Below are 19,951 nucleotides of genomic sequence, written 5' to 3'. Positions count from 1 at the left end.
TCACACAAAGCAGGTGTGACATGCACAATTGTAACTTGAAATTCGTTAGAAGCAGTTGAAGGACGGTACTCCGTGGTACTAATGAATCTCCAACTTTTTGCATGACACATTGTACTGACCCCAACACAACATATCAATATCCAAATTATAAAGAGGAGGGGTTGCAGGGTTAGAGGAGATTCGAACTACGAATTTCTCCACTCTTTATCTTTAAAACCATTGCCAGATTCTTACCAAACAAATACTAAAAATAACATTAAATCTATGTACATTATAACAGGTAATTGAAACATTGACATTGCTAAATATGTACAATTCTTCATAACAAGAAACTTAAGCTACCAATGTCATATCCAGAGATTTACATCAGAAGTAACTAAACCATATCCCAAATTTTCCAACAAGAAAAACATGTATGTTAAAAATATGCATCACAGTCACTTTATATTTATGCTTAATTATAAATTTGCTTGATTGTTTATTAAACGTAATTGCTTTCTGAGTATCGTCCAATGATTTAATAAGAAAAACATAACATATTATAAGGGACCCAAACCATCCATTCCCCCCTTTCAATCTGGATCAACCACTGTGACTATAAATTACTTCTTACAACAAATGCCCAATTTTAAGTACAAACTAAGGGATATTTATTCAAGCAATTCAACTATGCTTAAAAATTTTCTAAATTTGGTTTTAATTACAAATTGAAACAACTTAACTTCAGCAATAGCAACAAATAAAAAAAAATTCTACATTTTAAACACAGCAGCAACAAAAAAATATTTCCCTAAATCATTAAATTGATCAGTAACTGTTTCTGAATAAGAAATAAAACTGAATTTGCTGAGTTTTTGACATGCCTGAATCACCTTCTGTCTGATTTTTACAAAGATTGCTACTTAAACAAATATATTAGTACACTGTTTCAATGATGATGAATAACTATAACATTAAGAAAGGTATTGAAATCATACATGTATCTATCAGTGCTAAAAAAGATGTTAAACTGTATAATAATATCAATGTAGTAGTTAAGTGCCAGTCTCTGTAAGAATCAGGCAGTGGGTGAAAAATGGTATGAAAAAAAAACATCATTTTGGTAGTGTAATTTGATTATTTGCACCATCAGGAACAAAGAAAAAAGATGATATATTTTTTATCATGTTCATGCATTGAGTTATAATGTCATTGAAATGAACAGAAAATGAACATTTCTAGGACAGATAACTCTGTCAAAAACCTCATTTTTCTAACATCATATTGACAAATTTCTGAGTAAAGCCAGTGATGCAGAAATCAAATAATGGTCTTTTTAAATAAAGAAAGCATCCTTGAGTGAAATTAAATTGTCAGATTGGCAGGTTTTTGACATACATGTTTCTGATTTTTCCCATTTTGTCTGATTCTTACAAACATTTACACTTAAAAATTACCATGTTTTTATAAACCCAACATTCCTAAACAAAAACCTTGAATATATAGTTTTATTGAAGATCAGTGATTTAGGCCTTTTTTTTAACTAACGATGAACATCAATAGGTCAATGCTCAGAAAATCAGCCAATATTTTGCATCAGAAAAACTACCTCTTGACTTACTTCACCATAAATGTAACTTCCTAACTTTTCAAGATGTTATAGAGGTCACATGATAAATATCTAATCAAACAAGGGATGTCACTACAGAATGAAGCAACAGAAAAAACTATATATCCTACTCCTGAATCAGCAGTCACCATCTTTTGTTTAACTGTCCATGTCATTTGAAGAGGGTGGTAACCACCTTGCTATGTAAATTTTATACATGCTTAAAATGGAAGGCCAATGACATCACTTCAGTACCTATCAGAATCACAGAAAATAACATTTAACAATAACATTGTACAATTGTAGATTGACAAAGATTTTTCACAACCAATCATATTATAAAGGACTCTCAAATACACATACAGGTATTTCATGAAGTTATGTATCATTAAACACTAAATGACCAAATACACAAACTCTTCAGCTATAGTTAGAGTGGGCAAAACATTTCTAATGTTCAAATCAATGGACTATTTTCATTAGATTTAAAACTGACAGGTCCAAGTAGACTCAACAATGAATTAAAATATATTTTTCATTGTTTTTGCTCACAAGTAATGTTTAGAAAATACAAAATAGCAACGACAATGATACAGTGAAAACCTGTCTAAACCAAACCCTGAATAATCCGGAAACCTGTTTAAACCAGATTCTGGAGCATCTGAAAATCTGTCTAAACAAGAAATCTTTTGAAGTCCATTAAAATAAAAAGCTATCTTGACCATACCCAGATTAATCTGAAAATCTGTCAAACCCAGAAATCTTCTGAAGTCCATTCATATAAATTTAACTTCATTTTGAACCTGTATAAACCAAAAAAAATGCCTAAACCAAACAAATTGCTCACTCATACAAGGACTTGATTTTGAGAGATTTCACTGTAATACATACATATATAATTATTTTGTGAATACTTTAAAATGTAAGTTAGAAATAATGAAAACAAAATACATATACATTGATGTTTGATTGTGAAACAATTTCACATGGAAGCCCTTATTTAAGGAAATATAATATAGGTGCATTATAATGTGCTGAATAGTAGATCAACGGAACTAAATTCTATAACCATAACTTTTATAAATAGGAAAATTTTTTTCCCTTAATAATACTTTGAATAATCTACCACAGGCTACAACAATTATGACCAACTGCAAGAGTAATCAAGGGAAGCAAGATCTGAGAGGTAATCAAAAGAATATATTCCAAGGATAAAGAATAGACAGGTGCACCGGTAGGGTAAGAGTCCTCTGCTTTTCTATAAACACCTGCAGTGTTGACCATAAAAATTTAGGAAGAGAAAAGGAAAACTTTGACTGTGAACAGAGGTGTAGTTGAGGAATACACAGTGTGGAAATGACCTGAAATAGTTAAGAATCAGGTGTACAGATTTATCTGTATATATTGTGAAACTAAATATTGAAATAATCTTCTAAAATACAGACAGAAAAATCTGTTCCTAGCAACCTATAACAGTAAAACCTGTCAGCCACCACCTGCATTCAGTAATAACCTGTCTTCAACAACTATGATTAAAATGAATAATGATTTTCATAACATAATGATATAAATTTCCTTATGTAGTGCATTGTATGTAAAATTAACCTGTATATAAAGACAACCTGCCTAATGATTTTGCTCTCCCTTGAGAAGTCACTTAAGATAGGTTCCACTATATCTGCAAAATTCTAGAATTTTCCCTTTAAATAAAATTAATAACCATAATACATATTTATAAACAAGCATGCACATAACTTTCATCCATTCAATGAACACAAGAATATTTTCAGACATACAACATATTCTTCCAGCAGGCAGACTAGTGTTTCTATGGTTACAGTTGTCATAGCGATAGTAGCAGTAAGAACTGCTATAATAGCACTACTGGTCCCATGGAATGAGAGACCTTGACACTAGTAATTATGACTTTTTATCCATGGGAGTGCTGACATAGACTAAGAAATGGTAACCATGGTAATGAACTGCATTCTATCCCTCGTGTATCCATGGAAACATTCTTTGCTTTATGAGACAGTACATCCATCTTTTTTATCTGGGGTACCTCCACCTTCTGATTTCTCTATTGCTTGAACCATCTGTACAAAAACTTCATTTACCATCTAAAAATAAAAAACATCCATGAATTTTATCAACTCCTCTTTCAAGAAAATTAGTAAATCAGAATAAACCAGACCTCCATCTGTAATACATCAAGATAAACTCACACACACAAAAAATTAGCTAAATTTCTACGAGGATTTAAAAAATCCAGAAACATTTTTATAACAGAATGACAGAAGTACAGACAAGAGTATATGTAACACTATTTGCTTAAAACACTGTTGCTAGCATTAAATAACAGAGGTTTTTTTCTCAAGTGAAAAGAACTCAAATTCATTTGATCATTATTTTGGCACTAATATTTTTTATGACTTAGAATTTTCATATGGTGGGTTGAGGAGTTGTATCAATACTGTGCAACAGTTTGATTAATACTTTTGAGTTTTTTTAGATTACACAAAGTAAGAACACTCACTGACAGTTTAAAGGGCAGACAAAGTTAAAAAATACATGTGAGTGCTATTTCAATTTTAAATTTACAGTACTCAATTCTGACTTACATGGTATTCCTTAGCAGAGGTTTCCAAGAACCTAACATTCCATTCAGCTGCCAATCTTTTACCTTCATCAAGTGATATAACTCTGAAATGGTGAAAAAAGTAAAATATGATAAAACCAAAAGGAATCACTGTTAAAATAAATCAAATGGACTGGATTAGCATTTTTTACTGTATTTACATGTAGATGAAGTCAGCAAGCATCATCATTTTCAAAATTATTTTGACTATGCCACAGTCCAAACAATTAGGTTTTCCTTCAAATCCTGCTGTGAACTGTATGAAATGATTTTTTTTTCAGATTTCTGTCAGATGTAATAGAAATGCACAGCTCCTAGGAATCTGAGGCTTGTAATTCAATCTTTCAAGTTACAAGGAGAAAAACCACATAACTACATGTACAAGCAAAAGAATCTGTATCAAATTTGTCTGAACCTAAATGTATATTAAAATTATAGCTGAATGGTTGAACATTTTACAATTTGTTTTTTCTTAGCTACTCTCTTCATACCAAAATTCTTGAAGGGCTACTTTTCTTCATTTCTAATGTCTTACTAAATTTTTAGAGCCACCTAGTGAATGAAACTACTTTAATTTGCATATCACAACAATTCCAACAAATAATTTTAGAAGGAATTCTCCTTTCCACATCCAAGGTTACCTTATGGGGGTTATTTATGCGGGTGTAGTTATGACAAATTATGGCGGTTCTAATTTTGACGGATGATAAGTGGTGCCCTAAGATTTAACTCCAGAGTAAATATTTAGTGGAAATTACTTTGGCCTTTTTAGACAGACCACTCAAATACACCAAAATTACCAGCTATTGCAGTATTTTTAATCTACCATAAATGGCAGTCACTCCGATTGGTTTGTTGTTATGCTAAAGTGTCCATACTAGCCTTAAATTCAGAAGCAACTCACAAATATACTATTCACGTACAAGTAATAGGAACTTTAGAGTAAGTACTGAGTATAAAAAGTTTCAAACATCATTTAAAAAACCAGTCCATATGAAATTCAAGACACTGCCTATGGCAAGGTGATCTATGGTGTAGAATAACCCACCCAACAAACAATTTTTTTTTTGGTCTTAAGATGCTATATTTTTAGGTAACATTTGTCTTTTCTGTATTCAGAATTTCACTTTTGAGCAAATCATACATTCATCTCACACTAAAATCAACCAAATCAAAGCAAATCAAGAACAATAACTCTTACAACATGCTAATTTCATGTACAATCTAAATAAATTTTATCTCAATAGCGCAACATCCAGATGAAAAATCAAGACTGGTTATGTGGTCTGCAACTGATTCGGAATTGGAAATAGGTGGGTTTTTGACATGCATGAATCACCTCCTCCTTATTTTTATAAAGAATGATACTTAAGTACTAGAAAATCAAAACCATATAAATGCTAAATCTTACCTGTCATTTGCTAAATCATTTTTATTTCCTACTAGAACTATAGGTATACTGAAAAAAAAATATTTAAATTTACTTGGTAATTATTTTAATTCACGGCAGTCATTCTTCATCAAAAACCAAGTGTTGTCAAGTGTTCAAGTGAGTGCAAGATGTTTAATGTCAATTTGTTTTTAATCAGATGTTCATGAGGCTTTGACCTTTATTTCAGTTGTTTATATACAAAAAAATGTACATCAATCTACACCCTCCGAAATGGAGTTTTAAATTTTTTCTGAGTTACCCCTAACATTTAAAGTTCAACTTTTTTAACAAGCTGTACCAAAAGAGAAAGTTTGGCCTTATAATTTGGGCATTTTTGAAAATTTGAGTAAAGCTGATTTCTAGGTCGTAGTAGCATAGTAAAATGGTTGCAAATACAGGATATAAGAAGTTTTTGACAAGATTTATGACATAATTCAAGAAAAAACAGTATGCATTAATGTAATTTAACATTTCGCCAATTTTTAAAATGATTTTTGTGTGGTATAGATTGGCCACACATCTGCTGACTCAAGATATTATTACATGAGTTGTAACTGAAAATTATACATAAAATATATGAAGCACAAGAGTCAACACACATGTGGCCATTGTAAAAAGTGAAAAACTGCACAAAATTTGGTATTTACCAGCCTTTATAACAGATTTCCCCAATTTCAGCCAAGTTTTAAAGGCATACAAAATGTATATGTTAAAACAATTACCATTAACCAATCAAAGCAAATATAAAACACATTAAAGAGCTGGAGAAACTACATTAAATTTTTTTCATGTAGACATCTAATAGTTTAGAAGCCAAATTTGCCCTTAACGAACCAACTTCTTTGGAAGCTTATTTAAACCAAAATTTATTCTTTTGTTGTTTCCACTACACAATGAAACAATTCAATCCATGTCTCATATATAATTGTTGAGGTGTTCTTAAAGTAATTTTCTATACATCTTTATTTTACTGTGTAAAATCCTTCATTATTTCTTTCAATTATACCAAAAAGAGAAGAGAACAGGACCTTTTTACTTGGATATTATGTTTATTACCCTAATGCATACCAAAATTATAATGTCATACATACTTGGAGGTTCCTTTCATATCTAGTAGCTTTTCATACACTATCTTAATCACATCAAAGCTGGAAACAATATATTGCAACTATAGTTCAATTCATTCAAGGTGACAACCTCAGCCATGTACAGATAGAAGAGAGAAAGCTATGCAACATGACATTAAATTAAAGTCTTACAATAATATAAAATTCGAAACGAAAAAGTTCTTGGTATACTGTATATCTTTGAATAGTCTTTATCTTTACTGTTTATAATATGATTATCTCCCCTTTGAGTTTGAAAGAATCTCCACTAAAGAGTTTTTTTTTTTTTACAAAATTAATGTTTTTTTAATTTTACCATACAAAATGCATCTAAAAGAATAATCTGTGTGATAGATATAATCTACTTTAAAAGCACTTTGACACAAATGCAAACTTTTACAAATAAAAAGAGCATCCAGCAAACCACATTATGTTTGCATGATTGATTTATTGAATTAATTGCTGCAAATAAGTAACATGGAAAACATGTTACACAGAATGTAAGTCTGCAAAGAATAATCAAGGGATATAAAGACTAGACAGGGAAAACACACATAGCAAAAATGTAATAACCAAAATAAGATATGAGGCTGACTTCATAATGTCTATAGTGTCCTTTATCTCTAGCTCTTTGAGGTAGAGATGCAGAGTAAAAATCCTGAAATTAGATGATACATCATCTATAGAGTGAAAACTAAGATCAAACGATCTGGCTAAACGATGATTCATTTCAGCATTTTAACAACATCTTCAGTATATTTGGAAGACAATTACGAATATTTTTTTTTTTTACAAAGTACGAGGAATCTATACCAAGCACTACAAATTTATACCTACTTGTACCATCTTTTTTTAAGTAACAACGATGTATAAAAAAAATAGGTGTGAATTCAAATTGGTATCCTGAATAACAAAAATAAATTGACTTAGAGTATTTTTCCAGCAACTGCTGCATTCATTTTTCATGTCCCTTTTTTCCTCACTTTTTTAAGTCACCTATGTCAGCATTTTGCAGCAAAGACTATTTCTTAATTTTTTAAAATATATTTCTGTAATTTAGTTGTTTTGTCTACTTCTTAGACAGCAATATATTTTGCTATATCAACCATGGATGATATGAACCAATGATATGAAAAATTATGAATTTTGATTGTGATGATTTGTTCTCCCCTAACAACCAGTGACTTCGTAAATGGTCAATCGTTAAAATTTCTGCCATGAGAGATACTGAATTTCAAGCAGCCAAATATTTAAGAAGGAATCGTGGAAAAAAAAGGTTCTATTTCTCTTGAAATTTGAACACTGCAGAATATCAACATGTATCTAAGAAGCTTCCTAGGTGATAGCCTGATAGCATAATGGACTCGAGCAGTAGCAGGACAGCCTATGCGTCATGAGCCGGAAAGCTTCCCTGGTGATAGCCCGATAGCGTACAGGACTTGAATTTCAACTTCATAATAAACTCCCCAAGATTCAAGATTCTTTATTTCACTCAGACACAAGTTATGTGTAACATGAGGCAAATACAAATACAATTAATGAAAATGGCAAGGCAGACAGATATACAAAAATTACATAAAATATATGCATTAAATTACAATATAACTGAGTTTTTTGATAAACATGGAAATTTTAGATAACAAAGTTGTATGACAATTTGAAAATATACCCTTGAACTTGTATATTGATGGGTGGGATGAAAAATACTTTGGTACATATAGCTTCCTAAGATTTACAACAATAGAATTTTTACATACAAATAAATAATGAAACTCATCTCCTAATAAACCTTCGTTGCATAAGCTACATATTCGTTCAAGTCTAGGTATATTGTGCCATCGTCCTGTTTCTATAGGAAATTTTATATTGGATGATCTAAATTTGGTTATCCAGATTCGGGATTTCTCGGGTAAACGAAGTAAGTAAGTTTCAAGACCAAAGTTTTGCTTAAATAACTCATAGATTTGTTTGTTATGATGTTGAAATTAAATAACTTGAGTTGATATTTTGCAATATTAAAACTTCACTTTTTATGAAATCTATAACTATTTCAATTGGTATAAAAGTGTTGTTCAGTTGCTGTTCTTTTAATTAGCATTGCTAATTAAATGTTAGACTAATGTGTATCATTTTGTTAAGTAGCAGTCAAGCTAAGAATCATGCAAAAATACAAATATGTAAGCTTTCCAACCATGTGATACAAGTTTGGAAAACCTACATATTTGTATTTGCGATATTGTGTTAAAAATGCTTCAGTAAACAGAAAATAACGTGGATTTTCATATTTCATATTTTCACATTCTTATGTGTTCATAAGAGACATAATTTATATAGAATATACTGTAGAATTCAAAATTAAGGGAGATAACACTGTAAATGACACTAAAATACAGTAGAAACCATTGGATTTTCAATGTGAATAATCTCCCAAGAGCAGACAGACTGAAATGAATGATTACTGGTATACATTGTACATTTCATCATGTAGACCTATGAAGCTAATTAATAACAAAAATAAGAATGTGTAGCCTTTCATCGGGGTATACCACATATCACAGAATTTGCATGATTCTTAAAAAAACTGCTACTTAAAAACATAAACATGATTTGTATATTATACGAACCTTTTTCTTGAGTTCACTGAATATACTAGTATATACCCATCAACTGATATATAGTAGCTCTGAGGTAGAATTGAATATTCATCCTGACAAAAAATATGATACTGTTTATAAACAATATTTTTAGTACATGTAATTCAATCACTTAAAAAGGAACTTCATATCATGGGTTTACTTTTAAAACTCATTGCTTAAATTTGATTAAAAAAAAAAACACAACCTCAGCTATGCAACCATATGGTCACAGACAAAAAGTGGTCAAACAATAAGTTGATGCTGCTATAGTCTGAAATAAAATCCCATGATATGGCATACTATAAAAATAAAGCTTCCGTCAAAAAATCATGTGACTGTGGTGAGAAGTTGCAGAGACAAATGAAAATGTTGCGCATTTGCTAAAGAGTGGACGAATGGGTGATTGTATACCATTATCACCATTTACCTACCACAAAGCAGTAGGTGTAATAAATTCTAGAAGAAAGTTACAGAAGTAGACCTAGGGTAAGGGACATAACTCATGAAATCAGTGATACGTTTGTATCATATTTAATTTCACAAAACCTTTCAAGCTTTCCTTTGAGACAGAATGAAATCAGCCAAAGTTGTTTTGATGCTTACATGAGATTGATTTAAAATGGTAAATACATATGTTGCAATGATTTGTAAGAGTTGTGTGCCTTACCCTAGATCTACCTCCTTAAGGTGACCAACAATGTTAAGATCAAAAGACTTTTAAAAAAAGTTAAGGTGACAGTGTGAACAAAACGATGGTCATGTTGACCTTACCTGACCAGCTGTATCAACAACCTCTAAAGCATATTCTTGTCCTCTGATTTTTAAATTTTTATGAAAAGCTGAAAAAAAAAATAAAAATAATTTTTTAAACTACATACATTTATCTGAAGAAAAAAAACACATGTAATTTCCTGTAATATCATAACATTATACTTATACACAATGTGTAAGTTTTTTTCCAATTTTGATCTATATAACATATTGGTCAGCTCATATATACATGCATCAATGTATTTTAAAAACAACTATGTGTCAGCATTTTTCCATGACTTGTTTTGTCATGGCACAAATAGTGGGTTAAAACAATGTGTGCTGAGATTAAAATGTACACATTTAATTTTTATAACAGTCTTCAAAACAAACACCAGCCTGACAGCCATGGCTGGTAAAAATGCTGGTGGGATTGCAGAATTTGACTAACAAGGCAATGATTGCTACAAAGTCCATTAAAATGTGTTTCTCCTGGGCTTGTTGTCAGAAATTTATATGGCAAAGACTGTTTTAACAATTGTGTATTCTATTGCGGTTTACAGCCTTACCTGAGACCAACTTTTGAGACCATGGGGAAAAACAATGACAAAGGACACAAGTTATACAACACTTGATTTCATATATAAAATTGCTAAACTAGCATATATATATATATATGCTAGTTTAGCAATTTTAAAACTATCTTAGATTTTTAAAAAGAAAATAAAAACTATCTATTGCCACATGTCCACAATAGACACCTTTTGTGCTTTTGTGGGATAGTCGATAAGCATCGGAGTCAAATGTTATTCAATCCTGACTTTCAAGTTTTTTTAGAACTCTTGAAAACTATAGGAAAGAACACAACCAAAAAAAGAAAGAGAACTGAGGATTGTGAAGTTGACGATATTGATTTACATGAGACCAGCAGTCATTCTAGAAAAGCATTGTACAACATTTTATGATGAATTTCCATCGAAATATCTGTTATTTATGTAAAATTTTAAGTATAAATTTCCAGATAGTGAAAGTGGATTCAGTGTTCTCAGCAGCTCTGAATAATCAACTACATGTAATGGTAGCAACACAATGACTTTTAACTTTGAAAAAGCTGTTAATGTATGGTCTAGTTTAGGAATGAGAAAGCTTGATATGGGCATATTGTACACTGATACTGAACATGCTATCAACAGCCAGGGGAAAAACTGATTTGAAAATTGTCCTCCATGGTTACATTTCCATCCATGGAGAACACTGTATAATGTACCAAGTTCTAAAATATTTATTTACACATACAATGTACACTACTGTCAACACAAATCTTAATTTCTCCACCCTTCACAGTGGAGATATTATGGGTGGAGTCATAGTGTCTCCACTCTCCACAGTGGAGATATTATGAGTGGCGCCACAGTGTCTTCACTCTCAACAGTGGAGATATGAGTGGAGCCTCAGTTATGGACAGAAAAAAGTAATGAAATGGTGCAATTTTATCCTAGTTTATATTCTCGGTTGACAGTACATTTAATACACATTTCAACACTTGCAAACTTGAGGAGCAACAATTTGATTTTAACGGTTGCTAGGACGACATTAAGTTAATGCTAACATATCAAATTTTGCAGAATCTGTCAAGAAAGGGAACATATTCATGTATACCAATATTTGCAATATATAAAGGTTATTATGGATAACAGTTGCTCAACCTGGTTTTTTTTTTTTCGAAAATCAATTTTGTTGGTTTTATTTTTCATGCTTATCTTTCCACTGGGAAAACACTGAAAACTAGTACACCAATAAAATAAATTAATTTAAATTTTAGACCAGACTTTTCCTATTTTTTGTTCTTTCCAGATTATGTTGATATTACATTTAACCAATACTAAAAAACATTAATGTTAGAGACTCTCACTGCCTGTATACTTCGCTCAGTTATTCATCCTGTTTTTTTTTCAAACCATAAAATTGGGCCCTGCAATTAAGTATTATTCCACGTTCATCCTAGCCATTCATTATAAAAATTAAATGGTTGCTCCCTTACTTTCGCAGGAAGCCACAATTTCAGACCATCCTTCAGTCCAGAGATCTACGAATAACTCTTGTTTACCATAGTCAATGCCCATGGTAAGAGTTGCGTAAAGGAAGCATTTTTATACAAATGTAAAGTTGGCCTAAGAGAATGCAATTATTTATGTACATATTTTTACATTATATACCAATTAATAATTAAATACTCACTATTTTCTATTGTAGGATCATAAGAATCTACAAACTGTTTTTCTATAAACTGGATAGTTACTGAGGATTTTCCTTCAAGATAAAATAAAAAATCATTTTAATCTAAAAATAAAGTGTAAATGTTAAATGAACACAGCAATATCATCATCTGCTTTCCAAACTCAGTTCAATTTGATTTAACCAGCTTTTTTGCTCAAGAATTCTTCTGTCGTATTTGTTCAAATTGACCATTACTTCATCTCCATTAGATATACAAGTACATCATAAAGGAGGTAGACTTGGAGTAAGGAAAATGTACTCTTAAAATCAGTGATATGTTTGTATCATATTCAATATTGCCAAAGTTTATCAAGCTTTAATTTGAAACAGAAAAAAATCAGTCTAAGTTACTTTGATGCTTACAGGAGATTGATATGAAATGCTGAAAACAAATTTTCCAATGCTTTGTAAGAGTTGTGTCCCTTACCCTAAGCCTACCTCCTTAAACTGCTAAGTATGGTTCTGACTAAAAACTAGGCAGAGGGTGATTCATTTATTACTCTCTATTACAATTCAAAATGTCAACAAAACAGGGTCTCTTGTGGAAAATCATCGAAACTTCAATAATAAATGTAATTTTTGTAGCAAATTAGGTATCAGTATACATGAAAATGATTCCGGAATGGAAGTAGGTAGGTGTGACATGCACAATTTCAACTTGAAAGTCGTTACAAGCGGTTGAACGGCGATACTCCGCGGTACCGCTAAATCTCCAACTTTTTGTATTGCACATCGTTCTGACCCCAACCCGACATATCAATATCCAAATAGAAAAGAGGAGGGTTACAGGGTCAGAGGAAATTCGGACTATCTTGTACATTGTCTATTTGACAATATGTTTGTTCTATATTTTGGCTAATCTCATTTGTTTGGCTTAAAAACATCCATGGCAAGTATGACATCAAACTGACAGGAACAGAAAAAATACAAAGAGTAGTGTAGACTTCGGAGAGATGTGATGACATGTGTTACTGCGTCACCAGCAGTGTCAAGAAAGTTAATTTGTCTTTCTCTATTCGATTTAAACTGACCCACTGATCGGTAGCCCATCAATGCTACTCTCTTATGCTTTGCTGCCATAGTTGTTGATTGGGCGAGTTGTAGGTTAAAAGAAAAGTAAGCACGTTTGTTTTGTTTTCAAACCATGTCAATGTCGCACTGTCTACTGCTGACTTCCGGTTATACCCGAGTTATCTTCCTTACTTTATAGCTACTTCTATACTTTGAAAGGTCGATCTGAGCTATTGTCTTTCGATTGTACATTGACGTTAAAAATATCAATCCTGAATTATGAGAACAAGTTTTATTTTGAGGATTAAATACGTTTTGTAAGTGAAGGCAAAACCAGATGGACCAAAAATATTGATTGCGATCAGAGTTAACTTTACTGTATAGCTGTCACTAATTTTATTCTTTTTTTTTTTGTTTTGTTTTGTTTTGTTTTTTTTTCCCTTTGGTTCAATTATTTGATAGTCCAGAATTTGGATGCTAAAACAAACTTTATTGCTAGATATCAATTGGAAATGTGAGTTTAGGTAACTTGCAAGTCTGTGAAATGGACCCTGCTTTGTCTAAAATTCTACACTGGCTGGATTTTCACAATGTTCAAGCTTATGAAAGCAGCATTCAATAGGAAAACTTACATATCACCTAACTCACTTTATTCTGGTTCCAATCCAATTATTTTTTAAACAATAGCGCAAGGTATTATATGACCAGAAACCACAGTCTATCACCGCTACCAGTAGTCTATACCATATATACTGCGAAGTTTTAAGTGCTTCGTTGGGTTAGATAACATGTGCGTATAGTTTAATTTTTATGAAGTATTATTTTCACTTTAAACATCCATTCATCTCTCTGTCTTGCTTGCGTACACAAAGATAATTTATGATACTAAAGAAATATAAAAAAAAATCTTTCTTTTCAGGTTCCTGCTTCAACTAAGTTAGATAAGCAGGGAACTTTCTAACATGAGTCTTAGTACTATAAATATATAAATGGTTTAATTAGGTGTTTTCCCACTCCCTGTCTCCGATGTCAACTAAATAAATAAAATGTTATATAAAAAAACCACCGTTAAAAAGAACATGTTTAGGTATATAACAAACCACCGTTAAAAAGAACATGTTTAGGTATATAACAAGTTATATTCTTCAGTAAGGTGTTGTCGCCAGAAAAGGCGAAATTATAAATTGCTAAAAACTTAAACGAAATAAATTCTGACGCAACTAATGCTAGATTTTTTTGTCACGTATCCTTGATTCATGTTACATAATTATTTTAAGTATGTATTGTTTGGATTGGTTGTTTTTCAAGTATATAGAAAAAAAACAACATAGAAAAACCTGCAAAACGTAAATACCCAACCTAAAACAATAAACAAAAGACACAACCTTCGATGTGGTGTAGGACAGGTATATAGCGAACAATAAACAAGCTCTTTTTGACACTGTTCACAAAAATGCAAACAAAATGATAAGTTTATATTTGTAAGTGTAAGACAGAAACAAACAAAACTACTTTAAAAGTATATTTTTACTACTTGTTTATCAGATAAAAAAAAAAAAAACGTTTTGATATGCGATATCTTCTTGCTAAAATGGGTTGATTTTTTTCAAGACATGCACAAGTAACTAACTTACTGCTGGTGGTTATCGATGCAATATTTGTTCGAAAGTTAGAAAACTGCATGTTAAAGCTCTCGCTTTCTTTCATTATCATACAACTGTCAATTAAGGGAAATTGTCATAATATTTTTGGAATATTACTAAATTGTCACTTCACTAAAATAGGTCGTTTGATGTTTTATTTAGTCACTTTTTTTCAAGTTGTACAAGACAAAGTATTTGTTAAACATACTGTACTCAAACACAAAGACACCTTTCATTTACTTTAAATTTTTATTTTATTTTTATCTTTCAAGAGAAATATGACATGTGATCAAGTCTGGTCATGATATAGGAATGCCATTCATTTCCTGTCGCCAAAAACTTGCACTTATACCAACCGGGGAGATGATATAATTCAACATAAATATGATACCTTAACAAACTAGTGATTTCGGCGAAACATTTCAGCATATAACATGATTCTATCATTGAAATAATCTTCTTCGCAGTGTGCATCCTGAAACGACCTCAGAATTTAAGTAGCACTCAAGCTAAGAATTATGCAGAATGTGATACATGGTTGAAAGCCTACATATTTTTATTTCTGATATTTTATTTGAATTGTCCTAGTGAACAAAAAATTAACATTCGGTTTTTCATATGACCGGTGATCGTAGGAGATAAAAATTATATAGAATGCGCTGTAGATTTCAAAATTAAGGGATATGGCACTCAAATACAAAAGAATCTATTGGATTTTCAATGTTGATTATCTGATAAGACCAGACAGATTTGAATAAATAATTACATATTTCATAATATAGACCTATAAGAAAATAAAAAATATGTAGCCGTTTTGGGGTGTATCACATATTTCAGATTTCGCATGCTTCTAACTAAGACAAGTACTCAAAGTCAAATCCTGAACAGTAACTTGATACAGCTGTGATTTTTTTTATTGTTATTAGACATATCATTTGACGCAGGATAAGAATTTGCCTCTTTTCGGTCCCTAATTATGGTTCCAGTCACAACTTCCAACATAAATCCCAACCTTCCTTTTGGGGTATGTTACTTAGTGGTAGAATTTCTAAAAGACCCATTCCACTCTACTCAAGTTATCATCCAGGTCCAGCGCCACAAAACTTGAAAAAATACTTAAGTCGGAGAAAATTCTTAACTGTTTGTGACATCATCACTTTCAACAACATTACCATGGAAATTAAGAATTTTCTCAGATTTAGATATCTTTTAACTACAATATTGTGGCGCCGGGGCCAGAACTCAGAAAAAATGTTGTTGGCACCCTTTTTACCCTAATTCTTAATTGGCTCGAAACAACCACAAAATAAACAGTTTAAAAGAGATGAAATAAGTTTCACTCAATTTATTGCTTGTTTCTGACCTAATTATTGCCCTTAATTCCTATGGTTGGTTCAAGTCCCAGCCCAAAAATTAATTAATCCCAACCTTCCTTTGGTGGTACGACACCTTGTGGTACAATTTTAAAAATGATTCAATTACCTATGGTCAAGGAACTCTCTGGCCCCTTATTCTTACAAGGTTCAAGTCCGAGCCTTACTTTTGTTGTATAGAATGTTGTGGAGCAGTATCATATAGTTAAATTCTATAAAATGCTTGTTTTTGTCCCCTAATTCCAGAAAAAATAATAAATGAATGAAAATAAATACCCGGCTTTCTTTTGTTGTTTGGAACCTTGTTATAAAGGTGTCTTTCCGATTGTCCAATATTTGAAAATTACAGGTAAAAAAGGGTAAAAAAATGTTGGACAATTGGGAATGTTTTGATAAGAAATATATATGATGGTTAATTATAAAATGTTTTGATAAAGATAGTTTTGAAGTTCTATAAGGGGTGTTCATTAAAAGAAAAAAAATTATAGTGTTGCTTCAGGTTTGCGATGTTAGTTTGTACTCTATTTGTCTTAGTTTTTATTCTTTTGTTTTGTTGCATCAGTATTTGTTAGCTGATGGTTTTTGACTTACGGCTGCTTATCTCTATTATCCTTTTGGTTTGTTGTTTTTGTATTGCCCCGTACAGTCTGGGTATCAAAAGAATAGGCATGCAGCAGCGCTATGCTTGTCGTAAAAGGCAACTGAATAGTGCTGAGAACACTGACCGGGGGCTAGGGCAACTGGGTTGTTTGCGCCATGTGGTTGAATGGATAACCCTGGCATTCTACATGTGTTATGAAAAATGCCACGTTCTTCGCACGTTACAAAACCCTGCTGTGGTATTCATAATTCATATAATATTTGACACCGAAAGCATTAAAAATTACTGGATATTTAAAAAATATATATATCAAATATTTTCTTATAAAAAGTGATTTGATATTCATTCTAGTTTTAATTTGATTGAAAATAGGCTCGACTACGGTCAAACTATCAGACTGGAATACTCAGACCAGGACTTTCACGAATCTGTCCCTTTTAAAGATTTACAGTGTGACCCATTTTTTGCTTTATAGTCCTTTTTTGCTTTATTTCATTTCTAAATGATTAATTGTTATGGATGATGTACTCTTCTGTTTTTTTTGCGTGATGGAATGGCATGAATGTTTAACACGTTTCACCTAGTCATTCTTTGTCCAATTTCATCCAGTGGGGAATCCAGAGTTTTAGGTAAAGGGGGGAGGGCAAAGGATGATCACCGGTGATGATCTTGAAGTGATCCGAATTTGCTAGGGGGATTCGGGGCATGCCCCCAGAATATTTTGAAATATTAAATCTCAAATCCTGCATTAATCTGAGGGCACCTTGAACAATTTGTCAACATTTAAAAAAAAATGCAATTTTCTAATTGGATCCCCGGGCCCCCGGATCCGCCACTGTCGTCTACTGATCTATGTGAACTTCCAATGTTATGCAAGGTAAAAGGAGTATGTTTAGAAAATATCAAAATCAGCCCCAAAATCTGAAGTGCTTCAAATGAATTTGAAAATTGCATCATTCACTAGTTGAATATCTGCCTTCGTTAAAAACAGTTTTATTGCTGTTCATTCATATTGTAGATGAAAATAATGCTAAATAAATTGAGCCGGATTGTGTTAAAATAGCTTATTTCATGAAACTTTAGTATGCAGAAAGTAGAGCGCATTTGATATTTGTACAAAAACTGCCTTCTGTGCCATCACAAGGAGTCGACAGACAACTGTGATCCCTAGGAGAATTTTCTAGGCCTCATAAGGTTACAGCAATTGAAAGAATTTCGCTAACCTTAATAGTTGTGGAAACATATGCAAAAAGCTACTGTCTGACTTGCGTTCTATTTTTTTGTAACAGCGGTCACAAGTAGTATCAGAGAAGATTCTGGAAAGAAAGAACATAACGAATAGCCCCCCCCCCCCAAAAAAAAAACAAAAAAAAAAAACAGGTCGAAAAGGGCAATAACTCCAACATGGCTCCACGGATTAAAACGTAAATTAGACCACGGATAGCCCTCATCATGCTGAACACTTTTACAGTCAGAATTACCTAAACCTAACGATTTTGGAAGTATATGCGAAAAACTATTAACTAACCCTATGTTCTATTTTTAGTAACGGCGGCCATGTTTTTGGGTGGATCAAAAATCCAAACACATCTTTTGTGCAAGGTACACTAAGAAACATCTGTGCAATGTTTCATACAATGACGCTCAGTAGTTTCAGAAATATTGTGAACGGACGACGACAAGGGACGCCTACTGGTGCCAATAGATCACATGGCCTTCGGCCATGCAGGTGGGCTAAAAACTAGCCCTAATCTCATTTTTGTGAAAATTCTTTAAAAACGGCATAGGAGAGCTTTGTGTCCTCCTTATGTCTAAATTATGACACTTGTATTTTCTGTTTTAGTTTTGTATATTAGTTTTTCAGGTAGTATTTTAGATTTAAAATAGGCAAATAGAAAATTTCAAATAGCAAGTTGAAACTTCGGCAAAATAGTAGGCCTGAATGCTAATGTGTGTGAATTGACGCCAATTCGACTATTAAGTTCAACAGGGACGAATTAAGAAATTTGTATGTAGAGTTTTCAGCCTATCAGTTACTCATTTTTGTCCAAATTTAGAGCAAAATGAACATATTCCCCCCCAAAAGGATGGATACAGGATTGTTAAACCCGGAAACCCCAACATTAATTAGCTATGTAAAAGTCAGTATCCGTGATAATCAGTGCTGACCTAAATAGTGAAAAGATTGACTTTAATTTTGAAAATGGCTGAAATAATGACTTGATATACCAAGTTTTCACCATGACGAGAATCAATATTCAAGGAAAAAACTTCCAATGTTCAACTGTAAATGTGAATGACGCATTGGTACACCAAAAAAATCGTCCATACCGTGAATCCATATGGAAAACTTTTCACTTATTCCATAAGCAAGGTCAATGTACATAAATTTGCTAAACTTGCTGAACTACAAATGAGTAGGGGACAATAGATTATCTAAGTTGACAGGTTCCAAACTCCAGTTTAATATTTACAGATTAAATTGTTTTGTGGAATTTGAGATTTGAAATCAATTTAATACTGTCAGAGTATGATTTACATTCTAACAAGCAATACGTTGGTTGTTCTTGGTGTAGTTTATGTTACTGAACAATTCTATAAATGCAATCAACCAGGGGAAAAAAATTCAACAGGCTTGAAACAAATTTTTATCCACTTAGATGGATGGTATAAGCATAATTAATGACCAAAATGATGATAAAATGAGGGTACAGTAGCACTGTGCACGACAACAAAAAGGGTTCTTGACCAGCATGGATTCCGAAGACTTGATGAGGCCTTGGGTTATGAAGGGTTTCGGATAACACCCCTAAAGATATTACCTTGCAGCTGTGAAAAACCTAAATGGTAAAAATTGGCAAAGAACTTCCCCACTAGTAAAATGACAAAAAAAGTA

The 19,951-nt window shown here is 32.1% G+C and overlaps 1 protein-coding gene across 1 annotated transcript; it reads right to left on the bottom strand.

The window, feature by feature from the left end:
* Nucleotides 1–673: 673 nt before the first annotated feature.
* On the bottom strand, nt 674–13,619 carry LOC148612105 (GTP-binding protein Rheb-like). Its single transcript, XM_088593233.1, has 8 exons — nt 13,459–13,619; nt 12,389–12,460; nt 10,172–10,239; nt 9,389–9,471; nt 6,750–6,806; nt 5,638–5,685; nt 4,210–4,291; nt 674–3,708 (listed from the first exon to the last, which is right to left on the bottom strand). Exons 1-8 carry the CDS (start codon nt 13,505–13,507, stop codon nt 3,613–3,615), a joined length of 555 nt encoding a protein of 184 aa, XP_088449359.1. The 5' UTR covers nt 13,508–13,619; the 3' UTR covers nt 674–3,612.
* Nucleotides 13,620–19,951: the final 6,332 nt, after the last annotated feature.

This window comes from Perna viridis, chromosome 7 (assembly GCF_037379345.1).
Source record: "Perna viridis isolate PV_CMFRI_1.1 ecotype Kerala chromosome 7, ASM3737934v1, whole genome shotgun sequence".
NCBI classification, from domain to species: Eukaryota; Metazoa; Mollusca; class Bivalvia; order Mytilida; family Mytilidae; genus Perna; species Perna viridis.
Note: the sequence above shows the minus strand (reverse complement) of the source record. Positions and strands in the feature narration are given on the sequence as shown.

What these genes read in the sequence shown, in the direction of transcription:
- LOC148612105 (XM_088593233.1), bottom strand. Translation starts at nt 13,507, where the DNA reads ATGGCAGCAAAGCATAAGAGAGTAGCATTGATGGGCTACCGATCAGTG. An exon ending in TTGTTGATACAGCTGGTCAG is followed by an intron (nt 9,472 to 10,171) that starts GTAAGGTCAACA and finishes ATTTTTTGTCAG; the next exon opens with GATGAATATTCAATTCTACC. An exon ending in CCTCTGCTAAGGAATACCAT is followed by an intron (nt 3,709 to 4,209) that starts GTAAGTCAGAAT and finishes TTTTATTTTTAG; the next exon opens with ATGGTAAATGAAGTTTTTGT.